This window comes from Camelina sativa, chromosome 20, assembly GCF_000633955.1.
Source record: "Camelina sativa cultivar DH55 chromosome 20, Cs, whole genome shotgun sequence".
Classification (NCBI taxonomy): Eukaryota; Viridiplantae; Streptophyta; class Magnoliopsida; order Brassicales; family Brassicaceae; genus Camelina; species Camelina sativa.
In genome coordinates, this window is record NC_025704.1 from 413,925 (window position 1) to 437,104 (window position 23,180).

Here is a 23,180-nt window from a genome sequence, read left to right on the forward strand (position 1 = left end):
GGTTGTTGCCCCAGCTACAACGGAGTCTACATTCCCACCACCTCTTCAGACAAATGTTCACTCCATGACAACTCGCTCTAAGAACAACATCAAGAAACCAAATACGAAGTATGGACTTCACACTGTCTTGACCGAGGTGGAACCTGAGACGTTCACAAAAGCCTTTAAAGATGATAAATGGAGGGATTCGATGGGCACATAATATAATGCCTTCATTCGAAACAACACCTTTGATCTTGTTGATCGTTTTCTTGCTACTAACATCGTTGGTAACAAATGGGTTTACAGGATCAAACGAAATCCGGATGGCTCGGTCGCGAAGTACAAGTCTCGCCTTGTCGCCAAAGGCTTTCATCAACGGCCTGGTGTTGATTTATATGACACATTTAGCCCAGTTATCAAGCATGCTACGATTCGTCTAGTTCTTGGTACTGCGGTTGCGTCAGATTGGCCTCTTCAACAACTTGATGTCAATAATGCCTTCCTGCAGGGTCCGCTTGAAGAAGAGGTTTATATGCTCCATCCACCAGGCTTCATAGATAAGGACAAGCCAAATCACGTGTGTCGACTCAATAAGGCTGTCTATGGGCTAAAGCAGGCGCCTCGTGCCTGGTACACTGCCCTTAAAGACTTTCTTGTGAGTATCGGTTTCAAGAAGTCACTTGCAGATGAATCTCTGTTTGTTCAACACTCTGGCAATTCCTTTGTCTACATGCTCATTTATGTTGATGATATCATCATCACTGGCACCTCTATGGCTGCTATCACGAGTGTCACTGTTCTCCTTGCCGCTAAATTTTCGTTGAAAGACCTTGGTGAACTCTCTTACTTTCTCGGTATGGAAGCTTACCGCACCAAGGATGGGTTGCACCTCACACAAACCAAATATATCACAGACTTGCTCCGCAAGACACACATGGCTGATGCCAAACCAGTCGCCACTCCGATGTCTTCTGGTGAAGTTCTTACTCTCTCCTTCGGTGATATACTGCCTGATTCCTCTGTTTATCGGGCAACGGTTGGCAGTCTTCAATATCTCACACTAACTCGGCCAGACATTGCCTTTGCCGTGAATCGACTCTCTCAGTATATTCATCAGCCCCGAACTCTTCATTGGGAAGCAGTAAAACGAGTGCTTCGGTATCTTGCTGGCACCGCAAACTTGAGTATTTTCTTCTCCTCCAAGTCGCCTCTCAATCTTCATGCATACTCTGATGCTGACTGGGCTGGGAATCGAGATGATTACACTTCAACGGGTGCCTACATTGCTTATTTGGGTCATCAGCCTGTCTCGTGGTCCTCGAAGAAACAAACTGGTGTTGCTCGCTCGTCTACTGAGGCTGAGTATCGGGCTCTCACGGCGGCAGCTGCAGAAGTCAAGTGGCTTACTTCCCTTATGGCTGAACTCGGTCTCAACTTGGTCAATGTTCCTGTTCTTTACTGCGACAACATCGGCGCCACTTATCTCTCGGCCAACCCTGTTTTTCACTCGCGCATGAAGCACCTCGCTCTTGATTATCATTTTGTTCGGGAGCAGGTTCAAGGGAAGACGCTTCGGATTGCTTACATTCCCTCGGCTGATCAGCTGGCGGATGCTCTAACCAAACCACTGCCTCGTACTCGCTTTCTTGATCTTTCTACCAAGATTGGTCACTGTTACCGACGTCCATCTTGAGGGGGTGTATTAGAGTAGATAAGGATTATCTTTCATTTGTCTTTATCTTGTTTAGCTAACGTAATCTCCAAGACTCCTTGGATTACAATCTTAACAACCTGATTACCTTGATGTATAAATATGTATTCTCCTAATGAATAGAATTATCAGTTCTCATATTCTACACGTGGTTGGTGGTTCTTTTAATTTTGTTTTGTATATCTTATTATAAAATATTTGATGATATAACCCTCGAGTCTCGTAAAATCGACTTCTCTAATCCATCGTCTCAAACGTTAATATATTCTCTTCACAAATAATAATAAATTGTGTTTTCAATCTTTTGGTGGAAGATATATTTTTAGTCAATACTACTAGCTAACACGTACGATCTTTTATTGCTCTGCACGTTTGGATAAAATGGCAGTTGTTTTTTTTTGTTTTTCATTTTTGTTCAAAAAAATGGCAGTTGATTAAACGAACAAAATATGGTGTACTCGAGGCCCTTTGTTTTAAAATTCATATGCTGTCTTGACCACCCAACATACAATGCCACCGCTGTATCACACTGACTACGTCGGGTACGACAAATACAAGCCAGAGAGAACCATGTTTGTTGAAAGGAATTTTAAATCCAACTGGTGCAGTAATTAGAAGTTGAAAACGCATTAAAACACCGTCTCAAATTACAATGATATAGTAGTATCAACATGGTTTGCGAAAAAAAAAGCTAGAGGATATGGTTTAGTAATAGGAATTTCGTAAAGGACTTTCCTAACAGTCCTCTTCTCCAAGCTAAGATGCCATGTATAACCAAGTTCACCTTGCGGTGTGAAAACAATATCACCGTCATGGATGCCCAACACGGAGGCGGAAGTTTTCATATAATCTTTAGAGTAGCTTTGTGTCCAAGGTAAATGAAAAACTTTCGACGACCATTCCTCCTTGTTTTCCAAGATGCAAAACTCAACTGTGCAGTCCATTTTGACACGAGATATAAAAGCTAACTTCCCTTGAAAGTCTATTAGCCTAGACACCCAGCAGAGATGATCATTGGGTTTCACAAGACTGAATACTTCAGTGTTGAGGTCAAAACTCACAACATGCTTAGTAAGAGTAAGATGGTGACGACTTGGGGTACATGAGTAAGCTTTAAAGTATAAAACGCCATTTATGCATATACCACCATGGCCACACGTGTGGGAACTCGTAACGGGATAAAGATGAGGAGGCATGCCTTGTATCTTTCTCCACATGTTACCATCTTGTCCCACCGTCAAAACCCAAAACTGCAGATACGTACTTGGGCGTGCATTTGGGTAGTCCCATATGCACAATACTTTGAACTGATCAAATATTGGGTCGTATCCTAAAATCAGTAACTCTGTCAAGTTGTCTCTTTCCACCAACATTAGGTTTTGAGGTAAGCTTAGGGTTTGTCTCGTGGCTGGGTTACATATAAAAAGTTGATTATGACCAATAGCGCACAACATCAAACCTCGGACCGGAGGAGACGTGAAAGATACATTAACTCCTCCACGGAATATCATATCATGTCGGGTTGGGGCTATAGCACAAGTCGATCGATGAGGCGCTGAGAAGAAAACAAGCGTGTTAGTTTTAGAGTTGCGGAAAAAAAACAAGAGACGTGACCGACTCGAGGAACAAGACAAGCATGAGTCGACAAAGTTTCGACTATGAATTATCCTTGAAAACTCTTTCGATAAACACTTAAACTTCATAAGGCTCTTCACGGGCATCCTTGAGAGTATCTCTACCACGAGATCCATATGGATCCACATTCTTTCATCCTCTTCCATCTCCATAAGTTAGGTTGCAATATTTATTATGGTCGTATTATTCAGAACATAAATTATTTGAACGACTTGTTACACTTTCCCTTATATACAAACCAGTAGATATACATCAATATTCCTTAAACTTATATAAGGAAGATTCACATTTATCTCGACAACAATTATATATTGAAAATAAAAATTAATTCAATATTGGACGTAGGCAGGGGACGTGGTTGGTGATTCTTTAATTTTGTTTTGTATATCTTATTATAAAATATTTGCTGATATATCCTCTAGCTTCTCTGTGTTATACGCAGTTTTCTTCGTTTTTTTCCATCTTGGCATTTTTTTTCCTTCTAAATATATAATTAATTTTATGCTTTTAATAATATCTAATCAAATTTAATAACATCATTACCATTTATTCCAGAAATGTACTGTAGATTGAGAAGTAATAATGTATTTGCCTTTTTGTAAATAATAATAAAGATATAACATACCAACTGTAATAATATGGTTGACAAAAAAAAAAAAAAACTCTTAATATTTAGCTGTAGAAGTAGAAAAATCTCTTGATAATAGCCAAAATACATCAATATAGCTAGAGACAATATTACTTTCTTTATTTTAAAAATAGAATAATAAATATTACTTTCTTATATATCATTTGTAGGTTGTTTACCGTTTATTATGAAATCTGAGAGCTTATTTTGTTCCTGGAGATGCGTCGTCACGAGAAAGGTCACCGACCTATTCTTCCAATGGGTCCGTGTTCATATATATATACCAATACTGTATATTTGTTTATGTCTTAATACGTCGTCGGACATTTTAACTTCTTTTTGTTCTGTTTTTCCTTTCCGGCAGGATCTAATCATAATAGTACGACGACGGCGATGTCGTATCAACAGTACCCTCTCCGTAGAACCGCTGACGATAGCTTCCTTTGCTTTGAGAATGAGAAGCCTGAGAGCCCAGTTCTAGAACCTAACAATTGAACATAACAATCTTACATTACCGATTATCTTACAATCTTACATTACCGATTATCTTACATAACAACTGAACCTAACAATTGAGAGTCCAGTTCTAGAGAATGTAATCAAACAAAAACCGATTATCTTACATTATATGCATCATTCTAACATGAAAGGTCCGCTTTTATATACCTTAAGGATATAGCAAACATCAAGAACATAAGCACAGATTAACAAAACAAAAAAAACAGTCTATAAAGTGAAGATTTTGTTACAGCTACTTACAAGTGAGATGTCGTGTTTTGCAATGGAAAATACACAGGGCCTTGGGATCCAGTTCTACACAATGTTATCAAACATAAAAAGATTAGCTAATCATCTCTTATCAATCCAGCCTCACATAACAAGAACATAAGCACAGATTAAAGACAAACAGATCCACAACAATCCTGACCTAAAACTGGGATTCATATTACACTATCTATCAAGTAGTCCAAAAGCATTATAAAACCGTTACGTTATCTGGTGTATATATTTTGTACACTTTTTATTATTTTTATTAGTTTAATCAATATATTTATTTAAATTAAGTGTTCTTAATGTCTTGTAAATATTTTTACCATATATTGTCTTATGAAATCACATAGAATTATAATATTTTCAAATTATTATTATCGTGATTATCATCACGAAAGTGGAAATCGAAGTATCCTAAAGTGTATCCAAAAACTTGTATGTAGAAAACTTTCTGGAATTTAGAAAAGAAATTAAAAATTTTATTTTTACTTTTTTTTAGTTATATATATATATGCATGATTCACAATTATCTCGACAATAATTATATATGAAAATAAAAACTAATTCAATATTGGACGTAGGCATGGGACGTTTGGTTGATTCTTTAATTTTGTTTTGTATATTTTATTATAAATACTTATATTATAAACTATTTGATGATATATCCTCTTGCTGCTCTGTGTTATCCGCAGTTTTCTTCCATCTTTGCATTTTTGTCCTTCTAAATATATAATTAATTTTATGCTTTTAATAATATCTAGTGAAATTTAATAACACCATTTCACCATCATACCATTTATTCCAGAAATGTAGTGTAGATTGAGAAGTAATATTTGCCTTTTTGTAAATATTAATAAAGATATAACATACCAACTGTAATAATATTGTTGACAAAAAAAAACTCTTAATATTTATTTAGCTGTCAAAGTATAAAAATCTCTTGATAATAGCCAAAATACATCAATATAACTAGAGACAATATTACTTTTTTATTTTTAAAATAAATAATAAATATTACTTTCTTATATATCATTTGTATGTTGTTTACAGTTTATTAAGAAATCTGACATTTTTAAATAAGAGAAGAAAAAACACGGAAAAGAACATCTTCACCACTCTCTTCCATCATCAAGAATTCAATTTAAAAAATGTCCTAAAATGTTGACCCAAGACGAAGATGAAGAGCTTATTTTGTTCCTGAAGATGAAGATGCGTCGTCACGAGAAAGGTCACCGACCTATGCTTCTAATGGGTCCGTGTTCGTATAACCAATAGCTAGGTCCAATACTGTATATTTGTTTATGTGTTAATACGTCGTCGGATTTTTTATTTCTTTTTGGCAGGATCTGATCATAATAGTAGCACGACGACGGCGATGTCGTCTCGACAGTACCCTCTCCGTAGAACCGCTGCCGATAACTTCCTTTACACCGACAACGAGAAGTCCGATTATGAATGGTACGTAATGTTTCCCCCTTATTGTGGTCATGATTTTTAAAAGTCTGATCATGGTTTTTATAAAATTCAATTTTCCTTGTAAACATTTCTTTTTTTTTTTTGGTTACATTTTGCACCAAATATTTGTACTTCCAATATCAAAGTAAATTTGATCAATTTTCTAAGACATTCTTGCTAAACTCTAGTACGTGTGTGATTTCTGATGTCTTGTTCATCTGATTTGTAAGCATTCTAAAACGTCGCCACTTATGGTTTTGAAGTTCTCGTGCCTAAAAAGTCTTTTTGCATGAAATAACCATTGCATAGAAACAAACTTTTCAATCATTTTTTCTTATGTTTATATATCTTAATTACAACCTTAGTTTTAGTTTAAAATGATTTTTATAATCTCTATATCTTTTCTAAACGTCGCCCTTTTGTCAATGTTCCATTTGGCATGTCTCAAATACAGCCATGAATTAGACAATTATCAACAAAATCGACTTATATATTTGTTAATTGTTCTTATTGTTCCGGACCAGGCTGGTTACGCCGCCAGGCTCACCGACTAGAAGCGTAACGAACCAACTCGACTCACCCTACGAAGACCGGATGACTCTTATATCTCGGGTACGGACTCAGTATATATGTCTCATGGTCTCGCCATTCAATTCTCTTGGATATTAAGTCTGCATTTGCGGTACAGTACTCTTCTTGATCATCTCACTTGTGTTTTTTTTTATACGTACAGTTAGAGAACTACAGCAAAGAAGAGAGGGACAACGTACTACCCAAGACCCAAAAGACGTCGTTACACAATTCCTCCTCTGTTTCTGGAATCAGAAGACCATCGTCCTCTAGTAGCTCAAGGTCAACGAGTAGACCTTCCTCACCATCAAAAAGGTCTACTCCAGCCAAAAGGCCATCAACGCCAACCTCAAGTGCCACCTCAACATCTGCACGTGGCTCATTAACCTCGTCTTCTGCTACTAGTAGCTCAAGCTCAACGACCAGAAGACCTTCTTCAAGCTCTGGAACCTCACGTGTTACCTTAACCGCTGCACGTGCCACCAGGCCCGCCACCTCAACCGGCCAACAAACTACTTGTTCAGCCACCTCTACTCGATCCAATAACTGGCCGATGTCGGCGCCTAATTCAAAACCGGGATCGAGGTCAAGCACTCCAACTCGCCGTCCATCTACTCCGTCAGGTTCATCGACTGTATTGAGAACTAAACCAGTGAGTAAACCCGCCTTGTCACAAGGAGCTTCTGCGATCGTGAGATCAAGGCCATGGGAACCTTACGAGATGCCTGGATTCTCTCTAGAAGCGCCGTCGAATCTTAGAACTAAGATACCGGATAGGCCACAAACCGCTTCAAGTGTCAGAAGCAGAGCATTTGGTGCGTCTAATAGTTCAAGATCAGCGTCCATAGAACGCGAGGTTTCAAGGAGACAGTCTTGTTCGCCTTCTAGAAGCCGGGATCCGAACAGTGCTCTTAGTGGAAACGTAAACGGTGCTGTTCCTTTGTCACGTGGACGACGAGCAAAGACTACGAACGATGATGGTGGGTTGACAAGTCATGTAGCTAAGGGGAATCAAAAGATGGAGAGAGTTGTAAATGTGAGAAAACTTGCTCCACCGCGAGTGACAGAAAGCAGAGGCAGAGGACTCGGTAGTGATGGTGGCTCCTCCGCTGGGAAGTCGAGCTCGGGATCTGATGGGTTTGGGTTTGGGAGAAACTTATCTAAAAGCTCCATCGACATGGCCTTGAGACACATGGTACGGTAACATATATGAAATGAGATTAAAAAGGGTCATATATGATATATCATCCATGCATTGTTTAGACGACTTTCAACTTTTGAACATTTCTTCAAGTGTACTTTTGTAATGGTCTCACTATATATGTGATAATAGGATGTTAGACGAGGAAGCATGGCGGGTAATTTCCGACCGTCAGTGACGAAAGCACCGGCGACGTCATCGTACAGTGTGAGATCATGTAGGAACCGGCCGGTGAGCAGCAGCGGGAGCTCGGAATCGAGTGTCAACATTTTGTGCTTAGACGGTAGCGACGACAATCTCAGCGACATCAGTTACCCATGAATCTCTTGTCTTGGTGTATAAAGATATTAATGAAGGTCTTATTTTTAGAGGCTCAAGTGCTCAAGTATTAGAATGCCCATGAATTTTGGTTTGTATATTACTATATTGATTTTGGGACCTAAAAATACTGTCTATTGATAATAATGATACAAATTGTATGTAGTGTTGTCGTAATTGTTACTCACAACTCACAAACTTAATCTGTGTTTTTTTTTTTTATGTTTACTTTGTTTCTGTTTATCTAAATCAAAATACTTAGTACAGTTCCACATTTTACTATATTAGTTGTAAAAAACAATGATCACAAATACATTCGAAGTCAACAAAAGTTGTCTCTCTGTTTCTTTTGCGTCAAAATAAAATTGTTACAAAAATTCTTATCACCAAAAAATAATAATTTTCACATGTTGACAAAAAAGGAATAATCATCGTATATTTTAATTCGATTAATTGAGAACGATTAATTAACGGCTGACATGCGATGCTGGTAGAAACAGGATAACGCATCTAACGCCACGTGTAACAAAGTCTCAGGTATCTTCGTAATTTTACAAGAAAACCCCTTTCGTCTCTCTCGCCTATAAATATATCTGAGAGCCTCTCTTCTTCCTTTTCTCATCTTGAAGAAAAAAAAATTTAGGGACCCAGAAAAAAAAACCTCTTTAGCGAACAAAAAAAAATTTACANAAAAAAAAAAAAAAAAAAAAAAAGTAGCGAAATAGAGAGAAGTTGAAATCTGCTTCTCACGCATTTTTCTGAGGAAACTGTTACCCTCACTCACTACCTTTAGATTTGTTCTTCACAAGTCCGAATTTGACGAAATTTGAACGATGAATCGGTTAGGTCATAAATCTGTGGTATATAACGGGGATTCGCGTTTGGGAGAACTTGATGTCTCTTCTTCTTCAGGTCATGAATTCCGATTCCCTAACGATGAGATTCGAATCCACCATCTATCTCTCCCTGGCGAGAGGTGTCTTCCCCTCGCGATTCTTCAAACGATTGCTTCTTTTTCCGTTAGATGCAAACTTGAGTCATCTGCTCCAGTCAAACCTCCAGAGTTAATGCATCTCCACGCTCTCTGTTTCCATGAATTGAAGGTATGTTTTCTCGAATTTTTTTCCGATTTCGGTTTGGAGTGATTACGAATTTTTGATGAGTTTTGGTGATTTTTACACAGACTGCTGTGGTTTTGCTCGGAGATGAGGAGATTCATTTAGTAGCTATGCCAAGTAAAGAGAAGAAGTTCCCGTGCTTTTGGTGTTTCTCGGTTCCTTCAGGTCTTTATGATTCATGTTTAAAGATGCTCAACACTCGGTGTCTGTCAATTGTGTTTGATCTCGATGAAACTTTGATTGTTGCAAATACCATGAAGTCATTTGAGGATAGGATTGAGGCTCTTAAAGCTTGGATTTCTCGAGAGATTGATCCTGTTAGGATTAATGGAATGTCCGCTGAACTTAAAAGGTATATGGATGATAGGATGCTGCTCAAGCAGTATATTGATAATGACTATGCCTTTGATAACGGAGTTTTGTTAAAGGCTCAACCTGAGGAGGTCCGCCCAACTTCTGATGGTCTTGAGAAAGTTTATAGACCTGTGATTAGATTGCCCGAAAAGAATACTGTGCTTACTAGGATTAATCCAGAGGTTAGAAGATCTATCTGATTCTTTTTTTGGGCCTATTATTTCTGGAATGTGATAGGATAAGGTCGTTTTAGTATACATGAGTAATCTGGTTTTCTGTTTTGGGAATAACCAAGTTTTTTTCTCCTATCTGGGGTTATTTATGACGCAGATCCGTGACACTAGTGTGCTTGTAAAGCTGAGGCCTGCGTGGGAGGAATTAAGAAGCTATTTGACAGCAAAACTTAGGAAACGTTTTGAAGTTTACGTTTGTACCATGGCTGAAAGGGATTATGCTTTGGAAATGTGGAGACTACTTGATCCGGAAGCTCATTTAATAAGTCTCAAGCAGCTTCGAGATCGTATTGTATGCGTTAAACCAGGTCAAACCCATCTCTGGCTTCTTTGATACCCTTGATCTTTGTTTTTTGTACATAAGTGTTTTGCTCCCATTGATGTAGCTTTCTGAGTTCTGTTTAGTTATCTCTTTCATTACTGTTTTTGTGGTGAATTGTGTTATATATAGTTTGCCCTCTTCTGCCTCCCTCTCTAGTGCCTAATCTGATTTGTTGACCTCTTAGTTTTAGGTATTAAGGACCCGACTATCCGCCTCTGTCTCTCTGTGAAACTCGCACTAACAAGATTTTATTTATTTATTTCTTGCTCTTTGCGTTGCAGACGCCAAGAAATCGTTGCTAAGTGTCTTCAATGGTGGCGTTTGTCATCCAAAAATGGCAATGGTCATTGATGACCGTATTAAGGTTTGGGAGGAAAAGGATCAACCACGGGTTCATGCTGTCCCTGCATATCTCCCTTATTATGCTCCACAAGCAGAGGCATGTCGTTACTCTTGCATTAAGCTGTGAATTGAATCCTGTATCGCTTCATTTTCCATGTGTGTATCTAACCTTTCTCGTATACTCATTTATCAGACAGCCCTTCTCGTTCCAATTCTTTGCGTAGCAAGAAATGTTGCATGCAATGTCAGAGGTTACTTTTTCAAGTAAGTTATTTTGTTTTTGTTTTTTGTTTATGTAATGAAATCATGCTGGTTGTTCTTACTACTTCCGGACATTTATGGCAGGGAATTTGATGAGAGTTTGATGAATAGTATATCTTTGGTTTACTATGAAGATGATGTAAAAAATTTACCTCCACCACCGGATGTGAGCAACTATGTCGTTATAGAGGTATCTGCAGTTAGAATTTTATCATTGTTAATTGATTGCACAAAATTCTAGCCCCAACTACAATATGCAATCTGGCTATATCTGTCTGTAGGATCCTGGCTTTGCAGCAAATGGAAATATAGCAGCTCCTCCAATGATGGAAGGAATGTGTGGGGGTGAAGTGGAACGCAGACTAAACCAAGCGGTCAGTAAAATAATATAAGAAAAGTAGATACAAAATTTGGGATAAGGCGATCTTTAAGTAAAAAATATGTTTTGGTGCAAAGCTTTATTTCCTGTTGTAATCTGATTTAAAATTGACTTTTAAATTTCTTGGTGAGAAGGTTGCAGCCGACCATTCTACTCTTCCTGCCACAAGTAACGCTGAGCAGAAACCTGAAACCAAGCCGCAGATAGCAGTTATACCAAATAACTCTAGCACGACAACTGCAGCAGCATTGTTACCTTCGCATAGTACGAACTTTTGACTTTATATAACTTCGAATTTTCAATTGTACAGTTATTTTGCACGTTAATGTTTGTTTCTGAGATTCTTTATGTTTTGTCGTCAATCACAATCTAGAACCTAGTTTGCTTGGAGCTCCTAGACGGGATGGCTTCACTTTTTCTGATTGTGGAAGACCCCTTATGATGAGGCCTGGTGTCGATATAAGGAACCAAAACTTTAATCAACCGCCCATTCTGGCTAAAATTCCTATGCAGCCACCTTCGTCTTCTATGCAGCCACCTTCGTCCTCTATGCATTCTCAGGGTGGTTGGTTGGTGGATGATGAGAATAGACCTTCTTTTCCTGGTCGACCTTCAGGAGTTTATCCAAGTCAATTTCCTCATGGAATACCAGGTTCTGCTCCTGTTGCTTCATTCACACACCCTTCTCACTTGAGGAGTGAAGAGGTTAGTTTTGCATTCTAAGTATCTCTCTTTTGACTTCGAAGTATGAGTATCTACGGTCTGAGAATTTTCATGCAGGTCTCAACGGATGATGACCTGAAAAGGCAAAATCCTTCACGTCAAACAACAGGTATGTTATAGTTTCATTTCTAATGTAGTCAAGCTGATACAAAAGTATAGTAGATTGTTCAATTTCTCGCCTCCGCTTGTTTTCAGTGTAGTGCTCTTAGATATTGATTTAGGATAAGATAATTATTGGTTTCCACGCCTGATGTACAAGTCTACTTGCTGAATTTGTCATGACAAGGTGGAATAATACCTTTTAATATTGGCACTTGTTCAAACTATTTGCAGAGGGTGGATTATCCCAGAGTCATTTGGTATCAAATGGTAGAGAACATCATACAGATGGTGGAAAGAATAATGGCGGGCAGTCTCATTTATTTGTGAGTGCGCTGCAAGAGATTGGAAGAAGATGCGGTTCAAAGGTGCATACTCACATAACCACGCAAGCTATTGCTTATCCTTTTTTTCATGGATTTTGACTAATTCATTTACAATTTTGCAGGTGGAGTTTAGGACTGTGATGAGTACCAACAAAGAGTTACAGTTTTCGGTTGAGGTAAGGGGGTCAGTTTGTTTAAGTATCTTTGTCTCATGTTAACTTCACTTTCCTTTTTTTGTTTTTAATTGTTGTTGTTAATATGCGTAGGTTTTGTTCACGGGTGAGAAGATAGGCATTGGGATGGCAAAAACTAAGAAAGATGCACATCAACAAGCGGCTGAGAATGCTCTTCGAAGTTTAGCTGGTAAAATTTCTTCTTGGGCATTATTTGTGGATCTATTCAGCACTTGTTTTTGGTCATCTGTGTAGCGAGTACATTTGGTTACAGATTGGTCAATCTTCTTTGTGTTGCTTTATGCAGAAAAGTATGTTGCACATGTATCACCTCTATCTAAAGAAAGAGAGAAAGATCCAAGAAATGATGAGAATGGATTTTTGTGGGAAAGCGATGAAGTTGTACCAAATGAAGGACTTGAAGAGAAAGCACCTAAAGAATGCATTCCTGAGTTGTGAGTTTTGTCGCCAATGCCAAATTTGGGTTGAAAGAGTGATGTGGGGAAGAAGACATAAGGTAAATATTCCTTACCAGTGTGAGAAACCAAAAAAAGGCAAAGATCTAAAAGGTAACGAAGGGCCCAAATAAGGGACTTTTTGATTATTAATATATATAGCCTATCCCCTTAAGGAGCTAGTCTCATGACTCTTCTTGTTTTGGTTACTACATAAGAGTATTGAGAAGGTGAATATGAAACCTTGCACCCAAGGCTCCATCTGAATTAGGTTTATGTTATGTATAGGTGATTGTATATTATTTTTAGTATAAGATGATGTTTTTTTTGTTGTTGGTTCTTAAGAGCAGCATTACAAGGGATTTATGTAGTTTGATTTAGAATCCTTTAGTTTGTAGCTCATAGCCTCAATACAGTATGGCTAAACCAAATTTCACAAATTACATTACATGTACTCGGTTCATTTTATAAATCACCTTATGTTTCCTACAGGCGTCGTTTGTAATTTGATTGAAGAGTTGGTACAATCTAATAAATTTATCGCCGCTACCCACTGAATTCTAAAATTGTTTGCTCGTGTTATGTGTCAAAAGTATACAACAAGCTACTGCATATGGTTTTATGTATTGGGCTTAAATTGCACATGACACTCCTCGAGGTTTACAAAAATGTAAAACGAGGTGCTCCTAAACGTACGGCGTTGGCACCTGGCCTTCTCGAAGGGCACCACAAGTTCAAAACTGATAAACCATAAAAGAAATGTACAACAACTTGATTTTCTATAAAAGATTAATATACACATGATTGTGATAATCATGATCATCATCATTGTGTAAGAAATTGGAATTGTAAGACCAATCATATGATAATCGTGATCATCATCGTTATCATAACGTCGTTATGTAACAATAATACAATTGGATCCACATGATACATCCTACGTACTTAACACTAGCACTCCATTCTTTCCTCATCTCTCTGTCTTTACCAAAACCATTTGATCATACATATATACAAAGACAACACTACATGAATTCAATCTACTATCAATTCTCATAGATACAAAACGTAAAGATGAGCAGAAAGAAGAAGGCAGCGCACCTTTTAAGAACAATTTTGACTATCTGTCTGAAACCATGGGAGAATCATCTTCTTGAGGCTCTTTTGCCGGTGAATGTATGCACTCAAAACTCTTTTTGAGTTTAGAAAAGTCTGAAGTTGCTCAGAAGCTTGTGAAGTGTTCTGCGTCCCCATTGAATATCATTCTCTAATAGCACATCCGGCGTTCCAAGCGGCTCCGTCTCTAGCCGCTGCTGCTCTTCCTCTACTACATTGTATTGCCTCTGATCTACACATTTCACTGCTTCTAGCTCCGATTTGTCCAATAATGAAATCGCTTTTACTTTCTCTTTCTTGATTATTTCTCCTTTGGTCTCTTGCTTCTTAACTACCTGCAAATAGCTTTCACCATTCATTAAATAAGACAATAAGGGCATTTACAGCTGAAAATCATATTGCTGGAGTACAGAGTCTTAGGCTAGCTTAAAGACATAGTTAAAGAAATTTTTTTTTTTATAATCAACTGGGGCAACTTATATACATTGTATCAATGAAACAAGAACAGTCTTATTCTACAAACGAAGATGATGTCTTAAAGCATCAACATGCAAAGATTTCATTACCATCTACAGGACTACAGCCGTGTGTATGACAACAGCTCTAGGCAAAGGTCTTATTTAAAAACAAAAACATTAAGCCTCAAAACTTATCAGGTTATATTATTACCTCCGGGAACGTTTCTGGTTTACCTTCGTTAATAACTTCCATGTCTTCATTTTCCAAGTCAGACAGAGACACCAATCCAGGGACCAAAACTGGACTTTCTTCCTCGGTAAACATGGCTTCGCTGGTCACAACCCGAGCAGTCAAAGCTTCATTAGAAGATTCAATAGTTTTCTCACTTTGGATATCTGCAAACTCATCACTTACGTATCCTGCATTCTCTACAACTACCACTGAAGAGTTTTGGTGTACAGTAGTACCAAGCACTTCATCCACCTCTTCTCTAATGGTGTCAAGCCTCACGCTTTGCTTAGGGTGAGTGATACTGTCTTCTTGATTGAATGGCACATAATCTTCCTCAATCATCATCTGGAGATCAGCATTATCCCAGTCTTCACATATCCTGATTGTTTTGTTGCTTTCCCAGGTCTCAAGAGACCGGTTTGGACCTGGTTGCCACAAGATCTCCCCTGTCTGAGCCTTAAGTATGAACTTGAATTCAACCAATCTTCCAACAGGCAAATCCTAAGTATAAAAGAAGAAATCACATCAGAGTATAACTAACACACATTCAAGTATCTAAAACTCTTACAGAACCTACATGTAACAACAATTGATACCTACCAGGTCTAAGGTCCAGACATTCCCATCTGACCAGTTCAGTGGCAAGGCAGTTTCTGGATCCCAGAGGCCACCAAACACAGGATCATCACCAAGAATGAAAAAATGTTCACCAAAGACACACTCTTTCCGCAATTGGAACCTTACACGAACCTTTTTTGTAAGAGCTTCTTCATTCACCTATAAACACAATTATCTGATTTATTATGAAGACAGAACATAAAGTAACTGTAGAAGAGAGAACACAAACATACAAACGAAAGACCAATGGGAAATTGAATGATAAAGCTAAGAGTTATAATTAAATTACCTGAGAATCCTTAATCGAAGAAGAACGAACCGGAATTGGCTTAAGAGTCCTGTTCTGAGCAGAATCTAAACGCAAAAACTTGAAATGATGAAACGTTTTCCATTGAACACAAGGGAAGATCTCTGTCCCACAGCGAAAAAATCGTGGAGGAGAATCTTCGAGAAGGATCTTAGATGGAGAAGAAGAAGAAGTTAGGGATCCAATGCCAATCATCTTCATCAGAAAGAGTTCTTGTCTTTGGTTCAAAAGAGAAGACACATCATTAGTTTAGTTTTAGGGGGTTATTGGATGTATGATTTTGATGGATTTAGAAATCCAAACAAAAATCATGTGTTATTCAATCATTGATTTTAAAATACTTATCAAAATCATGTGTTATTGGTTATATGATTTACAAATACTTTTTAAAATCCCCTGTTATTCATTTAATGATTTGTTTTTGGATTTCAAAATCCACATTATGTTTTATATGGATTTAAATGGATTTGATAGTGTAAAATAGAATGATTGAAATCCAAGGATAAAACATGTTATTTCAAAATCTATCTATTTTGATTTCTAAAATTTACAATTCCATATGGATTTGGAAATCATCTCTCCAATAACAGCCCCTAGTGTACTGCAAAGCATAAATCCACGTGGCATATCTCTGTGATCGTTGGAGTTTCTCTTTTATTATACTGACAGGTCGGTGATCACCCGCATTTATTTTATACCGTCCGATTTACGCGATTGTTTCCCATGTTACTGACGAATTTTCTCGGATCCTGCGTGACAGTTAGTAAACAAAACAGAAAAAGCCCATGGGCCTAAATTAATGGATTCAATTTTGACTTCAGTGGGGAAACTAAAGAAAGACTTGTTTGTTATTCTCCACACAGTGCTTGTTTATGCAATCTTTCATTTCATAGCTTTAGATCGTTGTATGTATATGTCAATGAAACAGCTTGGAATGATCATCGGATGAAGGAACAATACAACGAACTTATACGGCTGCATAAATTGCATCTTTCTCTAGTTGTTGTTGTTGAGCTGATATTGTCAAGTCAAGTCATCAATAACTAAAGTAATGTGATACGTTATTTAAAATGCTTACGTACCTTGACTAGTCGTGTGGAGGATACTGATTATGCATGGACCTATCCCAATTTCACTATTGAAATAAACTAAGATATAACCCCCCCAATCATGCCGTATACAAACCACTAACAAACATACATTTTTTTTTGGTGAAAACCAATAAATTACATAAACCAAAAATACATTTTCTTTTTGTTGAACTAAAACAAAACCAAATGAAAAAAGGGTTAAACTACACGTAATCATATCGACACACACGTCTATGTATTCGAGTTTGGACCTCTCCTTATATTTACATGTTTCCGGCGTTATTGGCTTAATTATTGCATAATTCGAAATGTCTTAATATTTAAATTTCTTAGTCAACCAGCGTTATTCATTCAAAATAATGTTAGGACCCAACATTACAAACATAGTTTTAACTAGTATAATAAAATAATAACCTTATCAATGTAAGATAGAAAAATCGATATACCCTTGACAATTTGTCCTACAAGATAACTGGAATTTTTTTTTAAAATACAAACGTCTTTTTCCAAAATCATGTTGCAACAACCAAATTAACAACACTATATCATTCATCTAAAATTCAAACAGATATTATCAATTCGATATAGATTAGTATTTTTCCAAAGAAGAAAAAAAAATAAAAGTAAAGAGAACAGTACATCTCGAATTTATTGTTCTTATGTTCCGTGTTAGCAAAAAGTTGACAAATAAGGCAATAATAGGTACGTTAGTAAAATACAATGACAATAACTGTATGTATTTTTCATATGAAACAGTTCTTGTAAGTGTTGTACTATTATGGGTATGACTAGTATTCTACTTTGACCCCAAAAAAAAAAAAAAAACAATAAACAATAAACCCAGATAATTGAAAAGAACAAAAAAGATGATAGAAATTTCCATTTAGGATGGGAAAAAAATAAACCTTTAATAAACAAACAGTAGTAAACTTAAAATATAAAGTTTAGTTAAAATAAACAGAAAATTTTAAAAGGACTTGTAATTTCCCAATACTTCGTTTTACTAAGATTAATTGTTTTCGGTAATATATCAAAGATGTCTACGTCGTGTACGTTCTTAACTTTTCAAAACTAGACAGCCCTCCAAAGGCAAGAAACATGGTCAAAACAAGAGATAAAACAAACAGACACACATAGAACTCAAAAGTGTGGTCTCTTTCTCATCTATCTAAAGCTTTTCTCTTTTTCTTTTCTAGTTTCCATTTCAGTTCTGCTTTTTTTTTTTTTTATGGATCATGATATAGAGAAGAGATTCACAGTAATGATTGATCACAGACGGCTAAACCAATCTGCATCATCACCACTTTTCACTGTGTTTTCGATCAGTTTTATAACTCTGATCTTGGTCACAACGTTGGTTCGAATATCTAATTTCTCGATGCAACTGCGGAGTAATGATTACTCAGAGGTGAAGATAGAGATCAAAAGAGTGATTCCACAGTTACCTCTTAGCTCTGAGAAGGATGGTGAAAGGAAAAATCCGATCAAGCAACAATATACACAACAAATGATGCAATCTCCTAATCTGAAAACCAAAGAGAAACTCCAAGTTATTGAGACTTTTAGTGGAGATAACTTGTCAGAGAAGTTTCAAAAGAGGGTTATTGAGTTTGTCGGTGATGGATGTGAAGTCAACTTCGTCATGACATGGATATCATCAGCAGAGTTCTTCGGCAAAAGAGAGGTATTAGCTATTGAAAGTGTCTTTAAGTCTCATCCTCGTGGTTGCTTAATGATCCTATCCGCAACCTTGGATTCTCCTCAAGGTTATACAATCTTGAAACCGTTTCTTGATCGTGGTTACAAAGTTCTTGCAGTCACACCGGATTTGTCTTTTCTACTAAAAGGAACCGCCGGAGAATCATGGCTCGAGGAAATAAAGACAGGTAAAAGAGACCCCGGGAAGATACCTTTAGGTCAGAATCTCTCAAACCTCATGAGGCTTGCTTACTTGTACAAATATGGAGGTGTTTACTTAGACACAGACATGATTGTTCTAAAAAGCTTCAAAGGTCTTAGAAACGTGATTGGAGCACAAACTCTTGATCCTTCGTCGACAAATTGGACAAGACTGAACAACGCGGTACTAATATTCGACAAGAACCATCCTCTGTTACTCAAATTCATCGAAGAATTCGCTAACACTTTCAACGGAAACATATGGGGATACAATGGACCGTACCTTGTTTCTCGAGTGGCTAGAGCCGTGGAAGGGTCTAGTGGCTATAACTTCACCGTCATGCGACCTTCAGCGTTCTATTCGGTAAACTGGCTCGAGATTAAGAAGTTGTTCAGAGTGCCTAAAACAGAGAAAGATTCGAGATGGGTCAAAGTCAAGCTTCTTCATATGCAGAGGAGTGGCTATGGTTTGCATCTGTGGAATAAGTTTAGCAAGAAGTATGAAATTGAACAAGGAAGTGCCATGTGGAAACTAGTTTCAGAGCACTGCATCATCTGTGACACTGGTTCTGTATCATAGTCTATTGTTTCAATTTGTTCCATTAAATCACACACACACACACTGTTGATAACTTCTTTGTAAATAAAGAACTATTTAAAGCCCAATAAGAAGTAAACAAATCGCCTTCGATTTAAAGCCCAATATTTTTACATTGGGTCTATATAAGCCTGCTAGGTTTCACATCAAGAACCCTAGCGCTTGTACTATTGTTTTTCATACTTTGCCTTGCCATAAGAAAATTCAAAATTGGGGGAAATAAAAAGAACCGATGTACTATTGTCCTGGGGAGTCAAATATGACAGATTGGCTGATTGATTAAAATGATAACCATTTTGTCAGCATCCAGTTGTTTTCTACCAGTTCAGGAAGACATATTAGTCTTGTCATAAAACTTGAAGATTAGCACGTGACAAACACCAAAAGGCACCAGCTCGCTACGCTAATCACGTGATTTTAAACCAAATTTCAAATTTCTTTAACATGGTTAATTATAGCTAAAAAATATAGATATATATATCCTTTTTATACATACGAAAAAGGGTTCAATGACACTTTCACACGTCACTAGCGGCGGCTTGATTTAACGGCGGTGGTGACCTCCAGCGGTGATCGGAGCAGGAGGCGGCGGTTTGCATTGATAGCATTTGGCAAAGAGGCCAAAAGTGTCAATTTGTCTTATGAAGTTGGTCATGCTAGCCCATCCGCCAAACCCGAAACCGAGAACTAGGACCCAAACCACCACGAAAGCGTTTATCACGTAGACTGCGACCCAGCTAGGCAAAAAGAACGGTGGCTTCTCCGCCGCGTTCTGCCACATCATCACGTACGTATCAAGAGAAAAAACAAATCAATACATCGTAAATCTTTGCATGAACCAATCTACTTATTTAATCATCAACGAGAATATATGTTAGTGACATTTATAAACTAGTCAATTGTAATAATGGTCACACTGTATACCATACGGACCTACCTCTTTGATTTGGGATTAAATGCAAAAGTATAAGCCAGCTCATAACACTCTTACCTATTTTATATCTCAGTCTCTTTCCTCCAATAATTTTTCCCAATTTTTGGGGGTATCGATCTATTCAAAACTAGTATCTATCTAATGAAATAAATGTATGTCATCCACTGAATTCATTAAATCTACATTATAGCTGAGGAATGGTAAAAATGTAAGTGAGAAGAGGAATATAGGTAATACCCGGCGGGCAGAGGCGGTGCGGTAGGTGAGCATGTGGGCTAAGGCAGGGATGATGTAAACGGTGAAGCTAACTAGTAAGGCTCCAACTGCCGAGTTTATTGGCCCAAAAAACGGAAAAATGATGGCTAAGAACCATATCGGTACCACCACCGGTAGCCTCACCAGCGCTCTTAGGCATATGCTCTTTGTGTGGTGCATTCCGATCGCTTTTTCCCATACGAAGTATAATGGCGTACACGCGAACCCGAATGTTATAAACTGTATACAAAAAAAAAAAACATTCATTAAGTACTTATAAACATTTTCATTTATAAAAATGTTATACTAATCAATTTTAATTAAATGGTTAAATGCATTGGTCCATCCATCCATGTAACCTATATATATAATAAGATGATTCGTTATATATAGTATTAATTTCATTGCGAAAGAGAATAATGTTCTTGGGATGGACCGGTACCGTATAGTATATAAAACCATGTCCTTGGACAAACCATTAATGCATATAGTGGAACATGTTACATATGTAGTATTAAGTTACGATAGGAACCTGATGGATTAGCATGAGGATGACGGCAGCATCACGGAAACGCGTTTTAGGGAGGAGAGAGAAAGCGTTTGAGTGGTTGAGAAGCTGATCGCCGAAAGCCCAGTAGACGGCGGAGGCTGACGGAAGCGTTAACGTGAAGACGTACAGGGTCGCCATCAAGTAGATGCTCTTAAACTTCCTTGGTTTCCACATCGCATGCATTATTTCCCTGCAATTTTTAATTTTTTAAATTTTTTAAAATAAAGAATAATACTTCCTCCGTTTCAAAATATAGGATGTTTTAGAGAAGTTTGTTGTTTCATAATATAAGATGTTTTCAAATTTCAATGCAACTTTTAGATTAGTTTAGTATTTTATATTATGCAGTATTGTTTCTGATTGGTTGAACTTATTAAAAGTAAAGTCTTCTTAATCTGCGTGCTTTGCTTAAAACATCCTATATTTTGAAACGGAGGGAGTAGTATGTTAAAGGAAAATGGCATAAAAGTCTTAAATGTTGGATTCATGGGTCCGGCGGCCAGAGAGATTGGCCGTCCGGTCCGACCACTGTGGTTACGTTACGTATAGATAAGATTTCCAACGATCGTAAAAATATGTTTATAAAAAAAAGAAAAGTTAAGAACTTTTTTTAGTCTAGTATATATAGTCTATACTTAGCTACTAGCTAGTGTGTTAAAAAGGTAAATAGAATTTTTCTGGTAAATTTGTCTTTATTTATTTCGTAATAATGATTTTGTCTGTTTGTGCGTTTAGTACAGAACCTAAAGCAACCGGCAAAAGCTGCATATATAGAAGCTAAAAGAGATGAATATTTTTAAAAGAAGAAACATGATCTTCAGAGTAATTACTTTTTCTAAAAAATATTTGCAAAAAAAAACAATGTTGTATGTGAAAAAAAAAAAATTAGAAAATGCTTTATTCAATTAATTTGTTAGGAATGCATCACTATTAACAACCTCTATAAAGATTTTTTAGTTTCTTTAATTTCCTTTTTTGGCGAATTAGACAATGCATGAGAAAATTAATAAAAAGACTTACACGGTCACAGCGTGTCCACCGAAGGTATAGAGGATGTTGGTGGCACCGGTAAAGTACAACACAAGCTTGGTCGGACCGGAATGTGTCACACCCTCCGCCTACAAAACCAACAGATCTCACAACCGGTTTCATTGTTTTATTTTGTTTTTCAAAATTGAAAAAAGCGATTTGATAGATGACATACCTGGCCATGGAGAAAAGCAGCGATAGTAAGGTACCAAGCAGTGTAGGTGGTCATGGCAAGGCCGAGGAAAGACCAAATACGGTAATTGTGGAAAGATGGTATGAAAACGGTAGTGGCACAACAAGCACCAAATATGTAAGTCCATGTCCTCTTGTCTAACCTATCGTTTATGTAATATATATTGCTGCACCACCACACCAAAACAACACACATCAAATTATGTTATTTGGCTTTAAAAATATTATTTGTCCCTTAGATTATAAAATTTAAAAGATTGAAAAGAAAAATAAAGTGGTAAAAAAAAGAGGAAGAAGTACCTAGCACAAGCAATGAGCTGGATGACTGATCCGAATAACAAGAAGGTGCAATTAAATGCGATCCCCGCTGCTTTCCAGTACGGACCCAGCAGTCCATCAAGCACTTCAAACCACTTCACATTTTTTTTTATGGAAACAAAACATGCAATTCAATTCAGTATACACATGGGATTCAAATCAAATATGTTAAACTAAAATACTATACATAGATTAAGAAGAATTTACTTGAATAACGTGGTTTTTGAAGGATTTGGCCTCTTGTTTCTCCATACGAGCACGATACTCGACGTAAAGAACACTGATGAGATAAGCAGTCCAAGATCCCATTAACCCATAGAATATTTGAAGCAATATTCCTGATAACATTCCCAACTGCGAGAACGAATACGGCAGTGTCAACAGCACTTGTGCCACCTGCATCCATTTTTTTATTATTAATACAAACCTTATTATTATTATTATTTATTTCAAGAATGTTTTATGAAAAAAAAAAAAAAAAAATTTAGGACAAACAGAAAAGAGTAATTTGGTCTTATTATAATAAA

At 37.1% G+C, this 23,180-nt stretch overlaps 6 protein-coding genes across 7 annotated transcripts in view; 3 read left to right on the top strand and 3 right to left on the bottom strand.

The window, feature by feature from the left end:
* LOC104772087 (F-box protein At1g30790-like) lies at positions 2,341-3,474 on the bottom strand. Its single transcript, XM_010496736.1, has one exon. It carries the CDS (start codon positions 3,472-3,474, stop codon positions 2,341-2,343), a length of 1,134 nt encoding a protein of 377 aa, XP_010495038.1.
* LOC104768337 (uncharacterized serine-rich protein C215.13-like) lies at positions 6,085-8,381 on the top strand. Its single transcript, XM_010492284.2, has 4 exons — positions 6,085-6,185; positions 6,707-6,794; positions 6,916-7,947; positions 8,086-8,381. The coding sequence occupies exons 1-4, from the start codon at positions 6,103-6,105 to the stop codon at positions 8,272-8,274; spliced, it is 1,392 nt and encodes a 463-aa protein (XP_010490586.1). The 5' UTR covers positions 6,085-6,102; the 3' UTR covers positions 8,275-8,381.
* Positions 8,946-13,547, top strand: LOC104768338 (RNA polymerase II C-terminal domain phosphatase-like 2). Its single transcript, XM_010492285.2, has 14 exons — positions 8,946-9,374; positions 9,455-9,925; positions 10,074-10,284; positions 10,580-10,737; positions 10,834-10,904; positions 10,986-11,091; positions 11,183-11,275; positions 11,415-11,544; positions 11,654-11,985; positions 12,061-12,112; positions 12,337-12,470; positions 12,551-12,604; positions 12,695-12,791; positions 12,909-13,547. The coding sequence occupies exons 1-14, from the start codon at positions 9,105-9,107 to the stop codon at positions 13,058-13,060; spliced, it is 2,331 nt and encodes a 776-aa protein (XP_010490587.1). The 5' UTR covers positions 8,946-9,104; the 3' UTR covers positions 13,061-13,547.
* Positions 13,923-16,095, bottom strand: LOC104768339. 2 transcript variants are annotated; one of them, XM_010492286.2, is made up of 4 exons: positions 15,770-16,088; positions 15,463-15,639; positions 14,842-15,363; positions 13,923-14,507 (listed from the first exon to the last, which is right to left on the bottom strand). In XM_010492286.2, exons 1-4 carry the CDS (start codon positions 15,986-15,988, stop codon positions 14,259-14,261), a joined length of 1,167 nt encoding a protein of 388 aa, XP_010490588.1. In that variant the 5' UTR covers positions 15,989-16,088; the 3' UTR covers positions 13,923-14,258. The 2 variants fall into 2 exon arrangements, with proteins under 2 accessions (XP_010490588.1, XP_019097987.1); XM_019242442.1 differs by having other exon boundaries at positions 14,376-14,507; positions 14,865-15,363; positions 15,770-16,095.
* Positions 17,892-19,441, top strand: LOC104768340 (lactosylceramide 4-alpha-galactosyltransferase-like). The gene has a single exon (XM_010492287.2). It carries the CDS (start codon positions 18,107-18,109, stop codon positions 19,355-19,357), a length of 1,251 nt encoding a protein of 416 aa, XP_010490589.1. The 5' UTR covers positions 17,892-18,106; the 3' UTR covers positions 19,358-19,441.
* The window catches only part of LOC104768342 (auxin transporter-like protein 1), a 4,374-nt gene continuing 981 nt past the window's right edge, over positions 19,788-23,180 (bottom strand). Inside the window, exons 3-9 of the mRNA XM_010492289.2 lie at positions 22,861-23,049; positions 22,636-22,748; positions 22,319-22,502; positions 22,135-22,232; positions 21,097-21,304; positions 20,547-20,804; positions 19,788-20,147 (exon numbers count right to left, since the gene is read on the bottom strand). Of these exons, the coding sequence (XP_010490591.1) occupies positions 19,920-20,147; positions 20,547-20,804; positions 21,097-21,304; positions 22,135-22,232; positions 22,319-22,502; positions 22,636-22,748; positions 22,861-23,049 (1,278 nt within the window). The 3' untranslated portion in view covers positions 19,788-19,919. The remainder of the gene's footprint in view (positions 20,148-20,546; positions 20,805-21,096; positions 21,305-22,134; positions 22,233-22,318; positions 22,503-22,635; positions 22,749-22,860; positions 23,050-23,180) is intronic.

Bases quoted from the DNA above. Each gene is read 5' to 3' on its own strand.
- LOC104768340 (XM_010492287.2), top strand. From the start codon at position 18,107: ATGGATCATGATATAGAGAAGAGATTCACAGTAATGATTGATCACAGA.
- LOC104768338 (XM_010492285.2), top strand. From the start codon at position 9,105: ATGAATCGGTTAGGTCATAAATCTGTGGTATATAACGGGGATTCGCGT. The intron at 11,545-11,653 runs GTACGAACTTTT...ATCACAATCTAG, and splicing joins AGCATTGTTACCTTCGCATA to AACCTAGTTTGCTTGGAGCT. The intron at 11,986-12,060 runs GTTAGTTTTGCA...ATTTTCATGCAG, and splicing joins CTCACTTGAGGAGTGAAGAG to GTCTCAACGGATGATGACCT.
- LOC104768339 (XM_010492286.2), bottom strand. From the start codon at position 15,988: ATGAAGATGATTGGCATTGGATCCCTAACTTCTTCTTCTTCTCCATCT. The intron at 15,364-15,462 runs GTAGGTATCAAT...TTTTATACTTAG, and splicing joins ATGTCTGGACCTTAGACCTG to GATTTGCCTGTTGGAAGATT. The intron at 14,508-14,841 runs GTAATAATATAA...AGCTATTTGCAG, and splicing joins AACCAGAAACGTTCCCGGAG to GTAGTTAAGAAGCAAGAGAC.
- LOC104768337 (XM_010492284.2), top strand. From the start codon at position 6,103: ATGTCGTCTCGACAGTACCCTCTCCGTAGAACCGCTGCCGATAACTTC. The intron at 6,186-6,706 runs GTACGTAATGTT...GTTCCGGACCAG, and splicing joins GAGAAGTCCGATTATGAATG to GCTGGTTACGCCGCCAGGCT. The intron at 7,948-8,085 runs GTACGGTAACAT...ATGTGATAATAG, and splicing joins ACATGGCCTTGAGACACATG to GATGTTAGACGAGGAAGCAT.
- LOC104772087 (XM_010496736.1), bottom strand. From the start codon at position 3,474: ATGGAAGAGGATGAAAGAATGTGGATCCATATGGATCTCGTGGTAGAG.